At 41.1% G+C, this 21,564-nt stretch overlaps 1 protein-coding gene across 1 annotated transcript in view; it reads right to left on the bottom strand.

Moving 5' to 3' along the window:
- Window positions 1–21,564, bottom strand: part of PCNX2 (pecanex homolog 2 (Drosophila)) — a 328,028-nt gene that overhangs the window by 186,850 nt on the left and 119,614 nt on the right. Inside the window, exons 14-16 of the mRNA XM_019527461.1 lie at window positions 20,719–20,890; window positions 12,614–12,724; window positions 9,832–9,923 (exon numbers count right to left, since the gene is read on the bottom strand). Coding sequence (XP_019383006.1) covers window positions 9,832–9,923; window positions 12,614–12,724; window positions 20,719–20,890 — 375 coding nt within the window. The remainder of the gene's footprint in view (window positions 1–9,831; window positions 9,924–12,613; window positions 12,725–20,718; window positions 20,891–21,564) is intronic.

The following is a 21,564-nucleotide window of genomic DNA, read 5'->3' as shown; positions in this document are numbered from 1 at the left end:
CTTTTAAAAGATGAAAGAACGACATAGTCAACAATTGGACAACAATTTGTCTCTGTGGGAGAATAGGAATAATAGGTTTTACTCTTGGATGGTGATGTTGCCTGTCATTTTAGACAGGGAGTTTGACTTCCTACGTACTCTATGGCAGTGATGTCTTGCTCTCTTTTTTTTCACATACAATTTTGATTTTGATCCAAGTGCACAAATACTGGCTTTTAAAACAAGTGAAAGGGAGGTGAAGAATTAAGGATAAAAGTGATGAATTAAAACAAACACTGAGATCAAAAAGAAAAGAAAAGAAAAAAAAGCCTTGTTTTATCACAGGTCTACCTAATCCCAGAATGACCCAATAAAAAGGAAGATAAAGGTTTCTTTGAACTTTAAAATGTGTCATCCTGGTAAAGTGGAAGGGGTGGGGGAAGAATACATTTTAAAAAAGGCATATTCAAAAACTACAATCTCTTGTTATTTCTCTCTTTTTAAAGACCTCTTCCAGCTAGTTTCAAGGTGAACTTCCCACTCCAGAGGCAAAGAATGCCCTCAGCACAACAGAATCATTGGATAACAGGAACTAAACCTGTTTGCTTTCTTCTAGAACACTCTCCTCATCTCAGGGCACATCTACACATGTGCCAGACTGTGCAGGTATTACTGCATAGTCATTTAGTGACGCCAGTCACTGTGCAGTCCCATTGCCGCATTGTTATTTTTAGTTGTTACTGTGCAGTAGCAATACCATCATGGTTCATGCCCACTGACGCTAGGTCACCAAACAACAAGCTATGGCATAGTAGTTCATTGCTATGGCGATGTAGCATCTCGTGTAGATGTCCCGTCAGAGGTGTAATGCAGGCTGGTGCAACAACAACAGCAGCAAAAAATATCAAGACTAGAAATTTGCATGGTCACAAGCGCTAGTGTTGATGGCCACAGTTGTGTCAGGGATAGCATACAAGCTGCAAACCTTAACCTGAACCATAAATATCCCAGAAAATGGGTACAGTGCATGATGAGAAGTTAACTTACAATAACTTAACAATTCTATCAGCATTTTGCCATTTTTATCTACCCCAGATTATGTCATGAAACACATACTACTCATCATAGAGCATACTCTGCAAGGTAGGCTATGAAAATCAGCTGTCCATAATTTCTCTATTTTTAAGAATATGTTAACAAATTTAAGTGGGGGAAAAGGCTTCTTGCTCCATTCCCAGACCTGTAAAACATTTATATTTGGTTGAGACCATATAAAAGTAAACTTCAGCCAAAAAGAAGAATCATTCTGAAAGCTATAAGCAGATGGAAATTGGAGGCTGTGACTGAAACCTCTGTACAAATTTAATGGTAGATTTGTAAGCAGCATACTCTCTTTTCAGTGAGCACTAATGACTGGGAACTGTCAATTGTCCTAGAAGCATTTATTATGCTATTAGACTAATTGTGTAGATCTACAAATTAAGGATCAGAATGCTGATGTACTTGGATGGTCTGACAGTTTCAGAAAGGTAGGAGGAATTCTCTGTAAACATCTGCACAGCTACCTCTTTATCTTTCAAAACACTTGACAAAGATCAGACTCCTGGAATGCTGGAACCACTGCCTATCATGCTGACCCCCATCATCTCACTATTTCTTTGTTCTCCTCCATGTCTGTCCCTGTATTTTGTCTCTTGCTTTCTGCTTAGGCTCTCCAGGAAAAGGAGCTGTCTTTTCTTTTGTGTTGCATGCATAATAATGAGGAGTCCTTGCAAAGTAGAGTCCTGCTCCTTGGTTTGAGCTGCTAAGCACTATGGCAAGACAAATAAATTAGATTTTTACTGAGGTTGTGTTGCCTTCTTTATATTTGTCATAAACTTCAACGAAGTTATCATGATCCCGTAAAATATCCAAAAATGAAAAAAAAGACACTTTATACCTCTAAGCCTTGAAAAACAAAACCTTAAAAATCAAGCTTCTGTTATGTTTGGGCTACACTGGGTTTTAGCTGGTATTGAATGTATTAATTGGAAAAGACTTAAAATTGGTGGTTAGAATGGAATTGCTTCCAGAGTTTTGGACTCCTTGTGGAGTACTATTATATCATAACCCACTTATTTTCTCACACAAACTGATCTTGGAACTTCTCAATCTCTGCAGACAGGTTTCTAAAAATTTTATTTTTATTGTGTTAAATCCAGGAAAGAATGCATATCTCTATATCTAGGTGTACATGAATTGCTTGTGATATCACCCACGGAAAGCACTGAATACACCATATAAACCACCTATACTGCTGGACATGTAAAAGGTTACAAATAACAAATCATTAACTAAAAGCATAATATCTGCCATCTCCTTCCAAAATTAACACCCCTAATGGCTTTTGCTTGGCTCTCATGGTTCTTAATGGGGAAATATATACAATGATAAGCCTTGTATCCAGAAGTCTCCTGCAGGTTTGAAGTATTTTAATGTGAGAGAAATAAAACTTCAACTTTCCTGTAATTCTATATTTGGTCACTTGCACATTTGGGAATTCTCTGTATACACATATGTCCATTCAATCTTGTTTAGAAACATTTTGAGAAAGTCTTAGCAATTTGAAAGAGAGCTTTGCCATTGTTAAACCTTAATTAAGACAAATATGCATCAAAATTATTAGCATACAGATGAAGCAAATGTTGTTAAGAAGCAGGTAGAAAGAAGCACTACTCTGCCTCATTATTATAATTGATGAGCTTGGTATTGAATCAGACTAAGTATTAAACTAAATAAACTGTGAGATGTTAAGAATGAGAGCTAAAATACATACTTATTTTAGTGAATGTCTACTAAAAACTGTAGATATATTATCTGGGGGGGGTTCTTCTTTTTTGTTTGTTTGTTTTTAAGCAGGCATATGTAGCAGAGCCACTCAGACTATATAACTCCTGTGAAGACATTTTGCAATTATCTAAAAATGAAACATGCAGCTGTGCCACATATGAGTAAATTTATTTCAAATTAATATCCAATTCTTTTCCACTCTGATTAAGATAACCCACAAGTTTCTTTAACAATTAAAAGAAGCTGTACAAAAATTTGTCTGGCTCTGGCTAAGCGTCAAATCAAAGCCAGCTGGCTGGAACAGAACACAGAAGAAAAGAAACTGGTGAATCCAACATCATTCAGGATGCATTACTCTGCCTTACACCAAAATACTACTGTATTAGTTAGAGCAGGGTAAGTAACTGGTACAGAAGACGGAGAAATGGAATCCATTAAACCCTTGATTTTTAATAATTGTGAAAAAAATAAAAGATCTGGCTTACATCATGGGTGCCAACTTTTATTTTTGCCAGGGCTAAGATGATGGACACGTGGAAGTTTTCTGCATTTCAGGTGACAGCCCTCTTCCCAAAGAGGGTAGCGCCCTCAGGCCCCCAAGTATTCAGCACCTCTGGCTTACATTTTAAAAAGTATCCTTTAAATGTCCAGGGACGTTGCAAAAAAAGGAAGGAAAAAAAAAACATGGAGAGGGGTGGTATAGGCTTATTAGGCAATAAGAGTCAAGAGGTTGGGCTGCATGTCTTCAGGATCTAATGGGTATCTGAGAATCCAAGAAATACAAATATAGTTTCTTCACTGGCTGAGGGAAGCGTGGTGTACGCAGGTTCCTTATCATCCTTCCACATTTTCATTTCCTGGCAAACACTTCAATTTCTAACAACACAAACAGAACAAATATCTGGAGAGGATCTCCATCTTTTGCAGATATTAGAGCCACTTTCCGCTCTGGCTTTTCCCCAGTGCAAGCAACCTGACTTCTCTTCTCTGCAAACTGATTTCTTACAGTTCATCTCCCTTTCTGCTCTCTCCTCTAGAGTTTTAAATCTCCAAGCAGGACACTCCCTCATTAGTAAAATGCCCTACAGTTGAATGTCCTATCAGGGCTGGCAGCCCCTTCTTAAAAGAACAGATGACCCTGTGACAAATGGCTATTAAATTGGTCAATTTTGCTCAAGATTACAGAACTACAATCTAGAGCAGAAACAGAGTGAACACAGACACTTTTACACTACGCGCTATGCTGCCAAAGCCTGCTAAAGAGAAGGAGAAACTAATACTATTAGATACTCCAGTACAAAGAATAACCCAAATGCCTAACAAAACTATATTCCAGATAGAGTTTTATAGGAATAATAGCTATGAAGAAGAATGCCTCAGATGGAACTTCGAAGGAACTGAGGAAAGCAAGCATTGCTGCTGAACAAATCACAAGTTGTTGTGTCAACGATCGTTGGCTGAGACTGTGCAAGGAAATTAAATCTCCATGTGACACTGGAAACATCAGAGGCATATATGATGGAATCAAGAAGGTGGCAGGTCCAACTACAAAGAAGCTAGATCCATTAAGGACAGCATCGGGAGAAGACTGGAAGCAACAGATGGATAAATGAGTAGAACATCATCTTAAACTCTATTCAAGAGAAAGTTATGCCACTAACAGCCCTTAACATTATTGACACTCAGCCTTTGAAGAGCTTGGTGATATTCCAACTGTTGAGAACCTAAGTAAGATCATAGACAATCTGGCCAATAGCAAGGCCCTAAGAAAAGGTGGCATTCCTGCAGAAATGATCAAGCATGGGAAATATGTGTTTCTTCTCCACCTATACGAGCTTCTTTCTTACTGCTGGACAATAGGGACAGTACCATAAGATGTGTGAGATGCCAATATGGTGACACTATACGAGAATAAAAATGACTGTAACAACTATTGTGGCATTTCACTAATAAGCATTGTTGGAAAGATCATCACTTGGGTGGTCCTTGGAAGACTTCACATCCTTGCTGATCACATTTACCCCATGTCACAGTGGAGCTTCTGAATGAGTAGGTCCAGCATAGATCTGATCTTCTCACTCTGACAACTCCAAGAAAAAAATAGAGAATAAAGAAGAACCCTATATTGCCTTCATTGACCTGATCAAGGCTTTCAACCTCGCCAGCAGAAAAAGCCTCTTCAAATTACTGGAAAGGACTTGCTATCTCTAAAATTTCTCAACATAATCCACTCTTTCCATGACGAAATGCAGGGAACAGTCATCTATGATGGAAAAATATTTGAGGCTTTTGAGATCTGAAGCAGAGTCGAGCAGGACTGTGTCCTTGTCCTGACCCTGTTAGGGTCTTTTTTCTTTTCGCTTCTTTTGACATATGCTTTTGGGGCTGCCACTAGAGGAAATTACATATATGCGCCGATGGAAAATTCTTCAATGTCACATGCTTTAAAGTGAAGACTGAAGTGCAAAAAAGTTTTGATACATGAGGTGAAGTTTGCTGCTGCAGTAATAGCCCACAGAGTAACTTTAAAGGCTCATCAGTTGCTTTGCTCATGCCTGCCTAGATTTTGGTCTTACAATCAGCATCAAGATGACCAATGTTATGGGCCAGAACCTGGATTCACCACCCACAGTCACAATAGGTGAAAATATACTGGAAGTTGTAAGTAAATTTTTGTGCCTTGGCTCCATTGTTACCAACAACCTGTCACTTGAGGCTGAACACTAGCTTCAGGTACCATGAGATTACTCTGCAGATGAGTGTGGAACAACAACAACACGATTGTTAAGACCTAGGTCAAAGTTGCATCATCAACATGCTTTTGTATGGCAGTGAATCCTGGACCACATACTTTACTTAAGAAAAGTGCCTCAACAGCTTTCACTTATGTTGCTTCTGCTGCATTCTAGGATTTTCCTGGCAGAACAAAGTTGCCTACACTGGGATCTTGGAATAGGTCAACATTCCAAGCATCCATTCCCTTTTCAGTCGGGACTGACTTCAATGGTTTGGTCAAATGTGGAGAATGGATGACAGCTATACACCCAAGGATCTTTTATATGGAAAACTCTTTACAAAAAAAGACCACACCGACATCCTTATCTCCATTTCAGAGATGCTTGCAAGAGACATATGAAGGCAATGAACATTGGCCCAAGTGACTGGGAAAAGATTACTGAAGATCAAAGCACTTGGAAACAGTCTATTAAGTGTGGAATGAAGGCTTTTGAGGAAAGAAGAGCTCAGAATGCAGAAGAAAGAAGAAACCTCTGGAAGAACTCCGCACCATATTCAGGACTGGTAAATATGGACTTCACATGAGATAAATGCAGAAGGGACTATTATTCAAGGATTGGGCTCTACAGCTACACTTGCACATGTTCAATGAGCTGACGTCTCACTCGGTGCAATTCTATCATCTCACAGAACAGACAGGTACCTATGAGCAACCAAGAAAGTTGCTAAGAGGCAAAAAGAATTGGAGGAATGACTTGAAAGGTATTACAAAGGAAAAGAAAATTTTCTGGTAGCCAGGTAAAAATCTCTAGTCTATAGATTGTAACATTTATGTTAGTTCCTAAGGTCCTTTGTACACGCCACAAAATTGGCCTTTAAAATGACTTAAATGCCCTTTTGCACCACTTTAATGGTGTGGCTGTTTACACTGTCGGCGGCATAATCAGCTTTAATGGTGTAGCTGTTTACACAGTCAGCGGTGCATTGCATGTTAAATGACTTTGGGACACAGCAAAATAAAACATATCTAAAGTGGTTTAGTTTGCTACCTTACAGCTGTGGAGGGAAGCACTAAGCCCTGTGCAGCTCAGAGGCTGTGCAGGCAGTGGCGGCAGCCTGTGCAAGCAGGTTCCACTGAAGAAAAAAAAAAGTGTCAAGCCAGATCTTTTTTCTTTTCTCCCCGGAGCCTGTCTGCCTACCTGCCTGAGCTGTGCGAGGGCCCAGTGCTTCCCTCTGTAGCTGTGGTGCCCCCCCAGGACTGCCTGGGACAGGTGCCCGCGGGTGGGTACTGCCGCCGCAGCACAGGGAAGTACCATTCCCCCACCACCGGCCCCTCCCCCCCAGCTCAGGGACTGCTTGGCCCGCCAGCAGCTCGTCTTGCTGCACCCCCTGCTGCCAGAGGGGCAGGTAAGGACCCGACCCTTGTGTACATGGCATGGGGGTTTACTTTGGTTTAAATTGATATGCGGTTTTTAAAAACCCACCACTTCAATTTAGGGAGAATTAAACCAGAGTAAACCCCCGTGACATGTACAAGCTGGCTAAGGTGCCATGCTGCCCTGGCTGCTTCTGCCTGACTTAAAACTACCTTGGGTAATTACCTCTCTCCATTCCTTAAGATGAGCAGTACTCCTCCTCTACATTCCCACAGAAGCCAATGACACTAATCATAGGTAAAGGTGACAGGAATCATTCCCTAGGTAGCTGGCTAAAGAGTTAAAAAAGATTGAGGAAAGAAGGAAGGTTAATGCAAGTGTTCCTTTCATGTTGTACAAAGAAGAGATATAGGAGAATTCTAACACCCAAGAGGACTAAGGTTATAAGATGAAGCAAGTGGAATCATCTTTACATGCTTTAAATTATCCTGTTTAAAAATGTCTTCAGGACCCCAATACCATAAAAATTAAAATTAGGTGTAATTTCTATGAGAACAGAAAATCTGCACTTAATATGGTTAATTTACAGCAGATATCTTGTAAATCTTTCACAGCACTCTAGAACTCCAAGGTAAAATTATAAGCATATTTCTAAGCAGTTTGAAGTCTAATCCATGAGCAAGATCACTTATCTACAAAGCCACCTGCATGTTGCAATTTAAACTATTATGCTAAAAAAGAAAGATGTAGAAGTGGGAGAATTTTTAAGAGGCTTTTCCCTGATACTATTTACAAAATCTATTTTTAAACTCTCTACACTACTATCAACTTGCCTCTTCTGCCCTCAGATGCTGAACCCTCCTATTCCATAAGAGACCTGGCCTTTTCCCAGACACCTAAAATAGTCTGCCTCCCCAAAAATGCCCTAACACTATTCCTTCTCTTTCCATCTCCTCGTTTCTGTTTATTCCACTTGCTCCCTGGTTGACTCTCCAAACTTTCTCTTCTTTTGCACACAGACACATACTCCCAGGCAACCCCACTCCCAGTTGTCAGTTGCTGACCCATTAATATAGTTGGAAACAAGAAGCCCTGATATAATTCAGGGGTGCTCATCCTTTGGCCCATGGAGCTATGACATCTGGCCCTTGTGACTCCCCATGAATTGAAAAATTTGGCAGTGGGGGAGTGGTGGGAATTAATACTGCTACCCCTTCCTCTCTGCCAAATTACCAAGCCCTGTACAGCTGATTGGGACTGAGTTGGCCCTGCCTTACTCCCACACGGGAGTAAGATTGGGCCTGGCCTAGCCCCGCCCTACTCTCACACCAAATCAGAGCCAGGCCACCCCCTTCCATCCCCCTTGCCGACCCCTCCCTCCCGCATGGCTGGATTATGGTTGGACTGACCAGATGGGGGCCAAGCTGTTGCCACGTGGCTGGATCAGGGCTGGGCCCCACTTGCCCTTGGCATCAGATCAGGTCCCCACTGTACCTGCCTTCTATACTGGATTGGGTCCACAAGCTAGACTGAGTCTGCAGACAGAATTACCACCACCTATCCGGCCCATGGAGTGTAAAGTTTGGGCACTGCTGGTATAACTGATACAGAAAAGGGGACAAAGTCACTCGAGGTCAGCATTTTAACTCAAGCACTGTAACAGGCCTGTGCTTTTTAACAGGCTGTGTGTAAGTATCCCTAAAGTATGTTTATGACTTACTGGGATTTGCATCCATATGATGCTCCAGGAACCTATATTGTAGCCTGCAAAGGGACAGTACGTAGAGTGGGACACCAAAGAAGTTGCCCCTTCTGATGATGTCTGGTAGATGCTAAGAGTTGCCTGAGACACATTTCACACCTTAATACATGTCTGAAGCTTCATTTCATAGATGCTTGACAAGAACAAAAATCAGATATTGAGATTGTAATATAGTATTATTAAAAATAGAATGATAAAACTAACTTAAATTAATTTTTAATAAGAGGTAGATTTATCACAAGTCTAGGAAGAAATCTTAGTCCCTTAATGGTCAATAGACATGTTTCTGTGGTCTTCAGTAGAGCCCGGATTTCATCCTATATTTTTCTCTGTTATTTTATTGCAACGTACCATGTGTAGAAGACATTTAAAACTGACTGCAAACAATATTTTAGTAAAATATTTACAATTAACACATTTAGACCAAACATAAAATGACAAAGCAGTTTTAATGGCCTATTTTGCTATGTATCATAATATATTAATATTATTATACAATTTTACGTACACGCACATAAACATACACATATTATCATATATATCAACATATCATCCTATATATCAATTCACTTCTCAGCTATGGACTTTGTCTGCCAAATTTCACTATGAAGCATGTGTTGGTGGCTTAACAATAACCTCTTACCAAAAACACAGTGGACATACAGATACAGGTTAGTGGTAACCAGCTGTCAGTTATGACTAAGATTAATTTCTAGGAAATATAACAAAGCTCAGACTTGGAGTAACTGTGCTGCATGCTGTTGAAATGGGAAAACATATGTTCTTAGAAAATGCCAGCATAAACAGACATAACTTTCAAGGAAGTCAGAGTGCCTTGAGTACTCCATGCCAGGAGCTGCTTAGGTCCTTTTGCTTTGAAAAAGCAATTCAGTACTTTATATAGGGTGGCCATGCATAAGTGTTATGTTCAATCAGTCAGGTTAATATTTATGCCAGTACTTCTAAGATGTTAAGATATTTCCATTTAGCTAACATGCAGTACATCTATAAACCACGTGTTTAAGTTGGCTTGATAACAAGAACTGATAAAATGGCTCAAGAAGAATTTGGACTAATGCCAGTCACTAGACCAGAGAATGCCCTTCAGCATAGCAGGTCCATTCTGCCACTGCAGTTATGTCTACTTACCTTCACTGCACTAAAGCAGAAAGTGGATAGTACAACCAGAACTGCAAAGCTTCGAGAAATACCATACAGTGCAGATACCAATCCAGCAGCGGCTGAAATACAAATATCAAAGTTTGTTACTTTCTAAATGAAAAGAGAAAATGTAACCTAAAGAAAAATCAAAAGACGACTTACATGACCAGAATGTTATTCAGTAAGGTTAGATGTCAAATCTTAGCTGTATAAAGAAAACCTTTCCTGTCTGATCAGTCAAACTAATTCCTCAGAGATGAAAGGTAAAATCAGGGCCTCAATGGGTCAATGAGTGGTCACTAGGGTTGTGCAAACCTTCGGTCGCCGATTTGTTGGAGATTCAGCCCAATTCGGCAGCCAAATCTCCAAATCCAAATTGAATCAAGAGACTCTTTAATATATCCAAATTGATTTGGAGAGATTCAGAGTGATTTGATGATTCAGACATAGACATCCAAATTGAATAAGTCCGAATCTGAATTGAATAAGGCCTGTTTCATACACTGTGGCAGGGCACCTTTGGGTGCCTGCCACTTACAGTCAGGCAGCTACCAGGTGCCTAATGGCAGCAGTCATTTTGAGAACAAGGGATACAAAGGCTGCAGTTTGCTGCTGCCAGCCCAGGCAGAAACAATGCCTGGCTGAGCTGCAGCAAGAACATCTTGAAGGTAAAAGCAGGAGGCTCTTGGTTCAGGGCATGACCTAAAACTGCACCCTGCTGGGGATGGGTGGCCTGGTGGGGCTCATACTGGTGTGGGAGCTCCCAGGAAATGCCAGACCAGTTACCTCCCCAGTGAAAAGTGGGTAGGCGTGCCTTAACTCCAGCCCCCATCTTCAGGCAGGCGTTGGAGGCAGTTGAGGGAGTAGTGGGGCCAGGCACGGCAAGCAGAGTGACACCTGAGCCCAGCAGGACTATGAAATCCTAGAGACCCCAGAGCGGGTAGCGTAGAGTTGTGGGACTAGTGGGAGCCAGGTATGTTCATGTGTAGGTGCCTAAGCCCAGCAGGGAAGTGATATCTTGGAGACCCCAAAGGGGGTAGTGTGGGGAGTGTAGTTGTGTGGCCCACACAGAGTAGTGCTGAATGGGAGTAGGCCTGAAGGGCTGCGCATGAGGGGGACTGAGTAGGGCTGAATAGGGAGTAGGCCCAGAGGGCAGTCCCAGGGGCATGTTGAGCAGGGCCAAACTGGGAGTAAGCCTGAAGGGCAGCGCAAGGGCCATCCCTGTGAGTAGTTGATCATGAAGATGAGAAGGCCTTAGGGTAGGGCGTGGTATAGAGGCCCTAGCAGGGGTGTAATAGGAACCCCACATGTGGGGAAGAAACCAAGGCATGGTTGCGGATGCCTCAAGCTGTAGTTTGGGCCAGAGGCTGAGTTAACGGTGAGTCTTGGCCTCAGCAAGTCCTCCATTGCAAGGAGGCTGAGAGTGGAATGAAAGAAAGACCTGAAGGGCAAGCACAATGACCTACTGCTCCAGGGAGGGAGGGAGAGTCCCTGTGAGACCCTGGAGCACCAGTCGTGGTGTAGGTTATGATTACATCATGTGGATGACATCTGCAAGGTATGGGAGGCAGTGTAGGGGAGGTTTGGAGCTGCAGACAACGCCCCCTGGCATCAGGGTGGGGAATAGGCAGCTTCCCACCTTATGCCATCAGTTTATGGGAACAGCAAAGTTGCGGCAGGTGAGACTGGGCAGACTGCCCCAGAGACAGGTGGGCAGGCTGGCATGAGACCTAGTCCTGAGCATGCCCACTGTCACACACACCCCTAGTGGTCACTTAGCCCATGGTTTCACCTGAAAGATGACTTGTTCTTTATCCTGAATATTGTCATGCAAAAATGTTCACCCCTGGTGTGTCCTTTTTTAATTTTTTAAAGAAGGAAAGAATGGAAGCTACTTTAAAATGCCTTCTATATAAATGCCTTACATTTCTGCACTCCATTACAGCATGCCCCTTAGGTTAAAGAACTTCTAATTACGCTACAGGTTTTTATACTGTGAAGATACCTTAGACCACTGTTTCTGAACTAAGGTACTGTAAGATCTTTTTAAGGGCATCATGCAATATTAGCATTGTTAGGTATGATGCAAACACTTACACATGATTCACAAGATAAGCCCAGAGATTTCAAACCAGAATATATAGTAACAAAAACAGTCTGACCTGTCATGGGCTTTCTTAGTTCTTTGCAACAGAAGAATTGCTCTATTATTTTTCCATAGTGTGGTTATAAGTAAAAGCTAAAAGCTGGCATGTTCCTCGGAAAGCCTTGAGTCTAATGTGGGGTGCCTTCAATCTAAAACTGGAGAACCTTTGCTCTAGACATTCATGTTGGTTGTAGCAAGCTTAAAATGTATGCTCCTGATTAAGCAACAGAGCAAAAAGAAGGTAGGAAAGGAGAGAAAATGAACTAAGCACTCCCTTTCTCTTGTTGTTTTTTTTTGTTAGTTCTTATTGAGTGTACTATGGTTGAAATAACTTGATAAAATTAGAAGCAACTACCATGTTTTTCTAACATACTTTCCTCAGTATGGACCAAGATGGGGGGTGGGGGGAAGAAGATTTATTTGGTAGTGTTAATGCACTTTTGCAATGGTGGTGGTTTGCAGTCTACAGTTAGAGTGCCTATACTTTCAGAGAAACATCTGGTCCAGGAAACTATGATACCACTGTGTCATTGCCAACTCAAGCATGGATGGGCTTAAAAATGTACTGCCAAACAGATTAATCTAAGGCATGAAACAATGAGCTCATGATAACATGCTACTTACCTGAACCACCAAAAAGCAACATGTCTATTTGTTCCAAGACATATATACAAAAAGTGTTGATCTGAGGAAATAGGCCAAGAAGAGAAATTGCAGGGAAGCAATACAAAAACACTGAAATAAAATAGATGGATGTTAGTGTATCTGAGTATCACAAAAACTGGATGTTTGTATTCATATAGAAAACTGAGAGAAGCTGCATCATGCTACAATAATTAACCTTTCCATTACATTTCAATGGATTTCTAGTGAGTGGATTTTAATATTGGAAATCATGATTATCTTTTAGAGACATTTTATTATTTAAAGATTATTTTTATTCAATGTTTCTTTAATAGCAATAATAGGCAACATTATAAGGCATTCACACAATGCTATTTAAAAACTTTACAAACATTATTTCTCACAACAGGCCTGTGATGTAAATATTATCCCCCTGTTTTACATATAGTTAAAGCACTATACATAGTTTAAAGTTCACTTCAACGCTGAACACTGACTGGCAGAATAAATGGTTTTGTGCATTCTACACTAGCTATTTCTCAATATCAAATCTGCTCAGTTTGAATTAAAGCATAAAGCTAACCTGGGGTTCTGCCAAGTGAATTTGAAATGGGTCAGTCAGACTGAATTCTGACAGTGCATTTTGCCTGACAGTCACTAAAGATTCTGCAACTAGAAGATAGCTGCTGGTGATGCCAGTGATGACAGTATCCATCTCACTCTCACATAACTGCCTTGACCCTGGAAGACCAATGTGAATAAATTTTTAAAAATGCAGCAGAGTAAGCAGATATATAAAGCGTGCATCTACACGTTGCCCTATGTCACCGCAGCAATGTGCTATATCGCTGTACAGTGCACTACAGTGACATAGCAATCACATAAATCTACACATGATCCACTGCTACATCACCATAGCTCCCCCATTTTAGCATGCCTCAACAGTAAAGTAGGGGTGAAAACTAACTATGTGCTGTGTGCAGTGTACTAAAGGTGGTTACTGCGCTGTGCTTTAGTACTTCCAGAAGGGCGACGTGTAGATGGCAAGCTTTATCTACTGAGTAAAGGGCCATGTTTACTGTGTCGTGTTATTACTGCACCATATTGTTACTGTGCTGTGCATTTGGAAGTACTAAAGCACAGCACAGTAACAACATGGCGCAGTAAACATGGCCCTTCACTCAGTAGATAAAGCTTGCCTTTGGGCACATCCACATATTGCCCTATGGTGATGTTACTGTGCCATGCTTACTAAAGCACTTCCAAAAAACTACTAAAGCATGGCGCAGTAACAACGTCACTATAAGGCAACATGTAGATGCTCCCAAAGGCAAGCTTTATCTACTGAGTAAAGGGTCATGTTTACATAGCATTTCTTCAGCATGGAAACCTCTAAGAAGCCAGGATTAACACTCAGGTATTTGGACTTCCAGTGTCATACCTTCAACACTTTCACCTTTCTGAGGGCTCACTCTCTTGATCCAGGAAAGCATTTGAGCAGAGGCTTGATTTTAAGCAGATGTTTAGTCCTACTGACTTGAAAGGGTTTATGCATATGGTCAAAGAAAAATACGTGCTTAAATGCTTTGCTGGATTGGTGCCAGAATGCTCTTCACCAGGCACTATCATGCCCTGTACAGGCAATACTACTTGGATGAGTGGAAATAATCACTAGTATGGGGAACCTAAAACCAGATAAATTGAAGCAAGTGACAGTAAATTGAGAGGTGCAAGAACTTAAGACTGCCACCAAACAAACCAAGTGAGAGGGAAAGAACCGAAATACAAATGAGATGAGCAAACAACTTTTGAAAAGAGACATTCTTAGTAAGACCTGTGAAAATGGAAGCAATGCTTTTTTATGAAAGGACAGCCTTTGAACTGCTGCCAATACTGCTTCAAATTGAAGCTGCATCAAAAAGAGGTAAAGGAAAACCTGATCCAGTCTCTGTCAGTAGTCAAAGAGAAAGCAAACAAACACTTATTATGTTAACAGGATCACTGAGAGACTGGAAAATTACTTCCCAAAGTATATGCCCCATTTCTCACAGAAAAATATTCTGCTGTTTCTCATGGTTTTCCTTGTACACAAATGTGTATTTGTTAGTTACATCTGCTACATTTTTCTCCTTATTTGCCCTGTTAATAAATGAAACAATCTACTGATCTTCTCTTTTTTTCCCAGGATGACTTTTAAAATGTTACCGCTCATCTTTGTTTCCTTTGTTAAATGTTAATTATATCATTTTGCTTATAACTGTCTGTGTTAATGCATCTTGGGTTAAAATAAAACAGTAATACACTGGTGTTAACTCTGACTGAATTCATCTTCACCCTGTTCTATCATAATTTTGTGAATCTTGTAGAAGTCAAACATAAGAGGGAAAAGACAAGCTACAGTATCAGACAGAAAGAATGGAAGTGTCTGAATACTGGCACAATAGGTCAGACCCAATTAAATGAAAACCTAAGTTCATATTTATGTCATGCATATCATGATCATCCACCACTGACAAATTAGATACATAAAAAAGCATACAGAAATACTGCATTCTCCATCTCTTGCTTGTAGATGGTACTAATAACTCTTCTTCCTTACCTTTTCTTTTCTCCTTCTTTTGGCCATCCAATCTATCTATTCCAAACTATTTTTGGATTGCTACTTAGGAGAGCCATGGCAAAAAATAGTAAGCTGCTTTAGGGATTATCCTGAATCCTCCATTTGATCCCAGAGATTTTTAGTCCCCCAGTGCCTTGAAATTTAGGAGAGTTTTACAAAAGCTTGGCACTGAAGTAATGAGAGATCCTCACTTTGAGGCAAGGGACTCACTACATAGCTAGCCTGATGTTATTAGCTTGGTATCTGAATTATTGCATCAATATGACTCAAGAACAGCCTGTACATCAGGAGGGGGAATAATGAAAAGGACAGGAAGCAGAACTCACTGCCAATGTGTCAGAAGAGTGTGTGTGTTAATAAATGGATGCACACGTGAGAGGGAATGACGCCGGTTGGCTGTCCAAGGCCAAGTTCCATTTGTGCCCTCCTTGACATTTCCTGATGCATGGTAATCTTACCCAGCACCAGAGAGTATCCTAGAGAAAGGAAACTTAAAAGGCCATTGTACTTAAAGAAACTGAATTTAGGAATCATTTGGTTTTCCTGGGGAAGAGAAAAGCGTTAAAAGAGGCTGATTAAATAGTTAAAGTTGTATTAAGAATCCCAGACAGCATATGCGTGCCTTCTTATTTACGCCCTACGTAGAAAAGCAACACTACAACTGGCTCCCTCCAAGGGAATAATAGCTGAGCTATTTGGGAGGAAGGTGTTAGTTTTGACTTAAAAGATCTTAGCTGTTTGATACTGCTGCAACTGATTTGGGTTTGTTTCACATTCTTGAAATAAATCTCACTGTTCTTTGTACAACATCAGAATGACCAGTTTCTTAGTCAGACTTCCAAGAAGCACAATTTTTGTTTTGTTTTTTTATCTGATCATTATTGTTTCATAGATACCTGGAACAACACAATACCACGGGAAAACGTTAGCTTCCTTTCACCACGACTTTACACACACAAATTTATACCAGTCTTAAAATATCTAAATATATTACAGTTGAGATAGGATACTCTGCCTCTCCTTTCAAGTACTGCATAACTAGGAAGAGCATTTATAAGGACTTAGCATTATGGGTAAAATCTTAGCTCCACTGCAGATGGAATGGAGCAAACCACCCATCTTTGATAGGGCCAAGGTTTCATCTCCTATATTTAGCACAACTAAGAATACACAAAATGCAAGCACTTTAATATCTTCACCATCTAAGAGAACTATTTATATCCAGGTAGCTACATTCATCTGGAAACACAATATGTGACCAGATATGAGACCTAAGCCTTTACGTCCAACATTTTTTGTTTGGTGAGAGAAGTAATGTTTCCGCTACTGAATGGGAAAGACAAAAAGTTCACCATAATATTAATATTATTGTCTGAGAGCAACAAGAGGCTATCTAATTTCCTTGGCTGTTAAGAAGTATTGCAAAGCAGCTGTTGCTGCAATGAAGGGGGATTGTATTATAAAAGAAGAAAAATGCTAGATGGGACGGTAGGTGCTAAGTCAACGTTCCACATTCTCACATCAGAAAGCCTTTTCTCCTGGATCATAAATTAAAAGAAGTGAAAGATTTTGGTCAGACTACTGGTCATATATGATCCAGGCTGGAGGCTTCGATCTCTGCTCAAATAGGTAGCACTGTAAGTCTACTTGTTCTACAAGGTAAAAATGGGTGGAAAGCCTCTGGCAGTTGGTGACTTCCATTTTTTCAAAAAAAGCTAAACGGTAATATGAGTTTGTAGTCCCCCTCCTCCCTGTTTTTAGTCGGCTTCAAAAATTCTGTTCCATGATCTCTTTGAGGCCAGCCAAAATTAACACATTTATAGCGTCACTTATCCTATAGTGGTTGCTATAGTTTTTCCATTTATCTTTATCCCAGGAGTCATTTAGGATTCTTGTTGAATTATTTATCAGCATTTTTACTGTTCACCTTTGACAGGCAGCTAGAATAAAATGTAAGAAGAAACTGTAATGAGAGCAAGGGAAACTAATGAAAGAAGCTAATGAAAATAAGTGATGCAGGTCTTCATTATTCCCTAGTTTGAGAGGAGGAGAAACAAGAGCCAAAGAGCACATATAAAAAGCTGCATTTTATTCTAAAAACAGAACTTTTGCTAGGAGGTGATGACCAGACTTTAAGTGCAGCTATAGCAATCACAGATAGATAAGGCCAATTAGGTCATCTGCCCCGTAACAAAGTTCCTTCATCCAATACTTCTTTATTTTCTGGTTTTAAATGTCCCAAATAATTAGGCTTCTGCCACTTTTTGGGGGAGACTATTACACAACAAGCATAGTTCACTCTTAGGCATGAATGACTGGTGCCTCCCAAGACCAGAGGGGCACTATGGCGGTGAGCAGGGACCGCCCGCAGCCAGCGGTGTCGGTGGCGGTGAGCGGGAACCGCCCACGGATGCCAGTGGCAGTGTCGGCACTGGAGGGTGAGGGTGGCAAGCAGTGATAGCCCACAGATGCCACTGGCCATGTCAGCAGTGAGGGAAGGGAGAAGCAGGCGGCGAGCAGATACTGCCCACAGGAGCCAGCAGCGGCTTCACTGGCAGCCAATCTCAGGCAGGGCACGTGCCTCTCCGTTCACCCCCACACATGGCCTATGCTTTCAGGTAGTTTTAATCCTAACCTACATTCTACCTTTCAGTTTTATCCCATTATTCCTTGTACTTCTCCAGATCACTCCATTCAGTCCTGTATTTACATCCTTCATTATACAGGACAATTGTTACCATGTTTCCTCCTGAGTCATTGCTTTTACATAACTCAGACTCATGGCATACAATTACATTTCTTGAGTTCCCTAATAATTTTTTCAGCTTTTGTCTCAACTATCACCAACCAGTAAATATTTTACCAGCAAAGAAGTACCCAGGCAGAATTCAGAATTCTAGGCATGACTGCCCCAGAGCAGTGCAGAGAAAAATTCCTGGTGATCTGTCATGAGATACTTGTATATAAAGCTATTTTAGGGCTTGTATACACAAGGAAGTGGACTGCAATAGCAACTGCATAAAAGCTACTCTGCATTATTTGCTGAAATGAAAAGTTTTGAGTTAAACTCTTAGGCTAAGCACAGACAGTCAAAAAGCCTGAAAAGGAATCAATTCAATCTTTGCAGATTTCTCTAAGCTCCAAATATTGAACCCATAAACTGAACTCGCATTCAGTTTTCAGTCGGGAAAGGCAGCTACCTCCCACATGTGGAGGCAGGTTGAATGCAGGGGAGGGGGTGGGCAGCTGGGAAGACCTGGGTTTCTGGGCAAAGCTGGACCTGGGAGGGTGGGGGGCAGGGGGCTCTGTTCCCCCTTCCCCCACCCTGCCCTACTGGGCTAACAGGCATAGGCAGGATGCAGAGGTTTTGCTGCCTGAGCTCTGTGACGGCCTGGGGCAGGACAAACCCATCTTGGCTGGAGCAGACAGAGCAGCCAAAGCTCTGCCCTGTGAGGGGGTTGTGCGGGAGTACAAGGCATCCTGGGATGCTGGAGGACTGAGACCTAACTTGAACTGGGAAGGGATTTGAGACAGAAGTTCAATAGAGAAGTTGAACCTAAATCAGTTAAATCTGATACTACATTCATTCAGGTCCATCTTAAACCAGGTTCGGCCATTTTGAAACCAGCCTATGTGCACTGAACTGTTCTGTTACAGGTTTAAACCAGTTTCCAATCACTTATACCGGTTTGTGTGTAATTTCTGTCCATTGCCTTAATATGCAGACTAAGAATGTTCATGTGTGTAGTTAGTGCAAGATAGCTTATGCCATGTGTGCTCAGTTTCCTGTGCCACTCTACACCAGCTTGTAAGCTTAAAGCCCTGCCATGTAGCAGGCATTGTACTGTGTGGTAGGTACCCTACCACATATTCAGTATAAGGCACAATGGAAACCAACTGCAAAAATCTTCAACGTTTAATGTGGTATATTTTTATGGCTGTGTAGCAGGGCACTGGTCCCAAGCCCTGTTACAGTGCACGCATGCCAGCTGGACCAGAGCTCACCCGAAGACTTACCAGGAGAACAGGGTGTTTCAGCATGGGCTCTGAAGATGCACTGTCAGCTGTCCATATGCTAGCAGGGACTGGAGGGGCTGATGCAGGCAGCAGGCAACCACATGCGGCAGGAGTTGGCTCCCATTGGCTCCTGGGAGTTCCACCAGAGGCTCAAAGGGGCAGCTGGCACACTCTCTCATCCACAGAGAGAGGAAGGTATGGGAAAGTTCAAGTACCACGCAAGCCGCATGGAGACATGAAGCCAGAGTCAGGGACAGAACTGGAGCCAGAGCCAGAGCTGAACCTGAAGTTGGAGCCAGAGTGGAGCTGGAGCCAGAACTGGAGTTAGAGCCAGAGCCAAGGCCAGAACTGGAGCCAGGGATGAGAAGTCCCACTGCCAAGTTGCAGCTGGAGGAACTAGATGGAACCAGTGATTGAGGAGACTGATGAAGACGGGGTAAGATTTCCCCAAAGCTAGGTGAGCACACTGATAAACCAGCAGGCTATAAAATTATTAATTGATAAAGTATAAGAGGATCATTGATTGAGTTAAGGCGGAAATGGACTATTAAGCGTTGAATTACAAGGATCGTTGATTAAGTTAATGAGCTGGCAAGCTATGGACTAAACAATAAGGGGTAAGGATGATGATTGATTGAGTTAATAAACCAATATACGATAGATGGTTAATTGAGGAATCACAGGCTTTATAAATTAAAATCGATAAGTCGGGGAGCCATAAATTAGTGAATAGGCATCTTAATCTTAGGTACGTTGGAAGCCAAGAGTTACTAACGATAAGTAGACTTAGGAACCGAGAGAAGAGGCCCAAGGATGCAGGTGGATGTGATAAGGCCTTAACCACAGTCCAACAGCAAGTGGCAAGGTGCAGGGTGTAGGGGAGGACAAGCCCTGTGGAGAAAATCTCTGCCCTCAAGTCATACTGCTGATTTTGGATAATACTTCACCTCTCTTTTCTCTTTTCTACTATTAAAAACATCAAGGTGTGACAGATGAGTGGGAAGTGATCTAGAAGCAGAGCTGCAAGTGAGTGAGACGTCCCTGGATGCACCCACTTACAGGCTGTTTTCTCTTTTCTTGGCCTTTAATTCCTGACCATGTAGCAGAGTTACTATTTATGATGAGACTAACAAATGAATCAGGTCATAAATGTAACATCTACTGGAACCATAGGCACACTATTTATGAAGATGAACTGAATTTCACAATTGGTGTTCATTTCTAATATCATTCTAAACTTGTTAGCTTCCTGCAGAGAATACTAACATAATCCTTATTTCACTAAGAACTGTTTTAGGCTAAGGGAGTGACCCCACCATACCTGTGTACTAAATCATTCCAGTTCTTTGTACAGATTTGACTTCAAGGCCCAAAGGCACTCCTCCATTATGTTCATTTGATTGTAAACATAAGAAAATGCAGGCTTCCCAATTTCATTTTTAGTGTCTCAGGCAAAGTATTGACTCACCTATTATATGGTCTCTGGCTGTTCGGAGAGATCCAGGCGAAAAGGGTTGCAAGCCGTACACTGTGTATATTGAAGGATTTTTATCTTTTGATCCACCATCTAGCAGCAAAATAAGGCCACACAATATACAAAAATATACAGGTCTGCTGTATGTTATGATTTGATTGTGTCCCTGAAAAAAAGAGCAAACAAAATCTTTCTTAATGTTGCTTTTTGTCTTTCTATTTATGATCATGACCCTGTCTACAGTCTGTATAAAACTGGGAGATGGAATGAGGGTCCAGCAGCAAAGATTTTCTATGAACTATTCCTCCTAATTAGCAATAAAATGCTGCAAGCTATTTTATCCACCTCAAAGTAGATTTTTAAAAGGCACAAAGGGCAGTTACAAACTTAGGTACCCTTTACGCCTCTAAGTATCTAACTCTTCATACCTTTCCAAAATGATATAGTAATTCTATAGTAGCCACTGTCATACACAGAAAAAATGTATAGCTGAATCATGCCATAATAAGCTTAGCATTTACATTCTTATTTAATTTTAATCACTGTCTACTTTGCATATCCTGACCTTTTAACTTAGCATTTATGAAAAGAACACTAAAGTTACAGTTCTTAAATTATATTTTGTTATGGTACCAGTCCTCAAACTGCTTTGGTTTGGGAAACCTTTTGTAAGTCTGTTACTCTACTGTGTATCCCCCTGATTCTGTTATGGATAATAAAGAAGGAACATATAACCTATAGTTCTTTTAACCATAATGTAACCCCTCAAGCTACTTAAGAGGGACTGTAGTTGTTTTTCATTTTTTCTTTTTCTTTTCTCTTCTATTTATATTTCCCCTT

Source organism: Gavialis gangeticus, unplaced genomic scaffold (genome assembly GCF_001723915.1).
Source record: "Gavialis gangeticus isolate Ggan-Ray unplaced genomic scaffold, GavGan_comp1, whole genome shotgun sequence".
Classification (NCBI taxonomy): Eukaryota; Metazoa; Chordata; order Crocodylia; family Gavialidae; genus Gavialis; species Gavialis gangeticus.
Note: the sequence above shows the minus strand (reverse complement) of the source record. Positions and strands in the feature narration are given on the sequence as shown.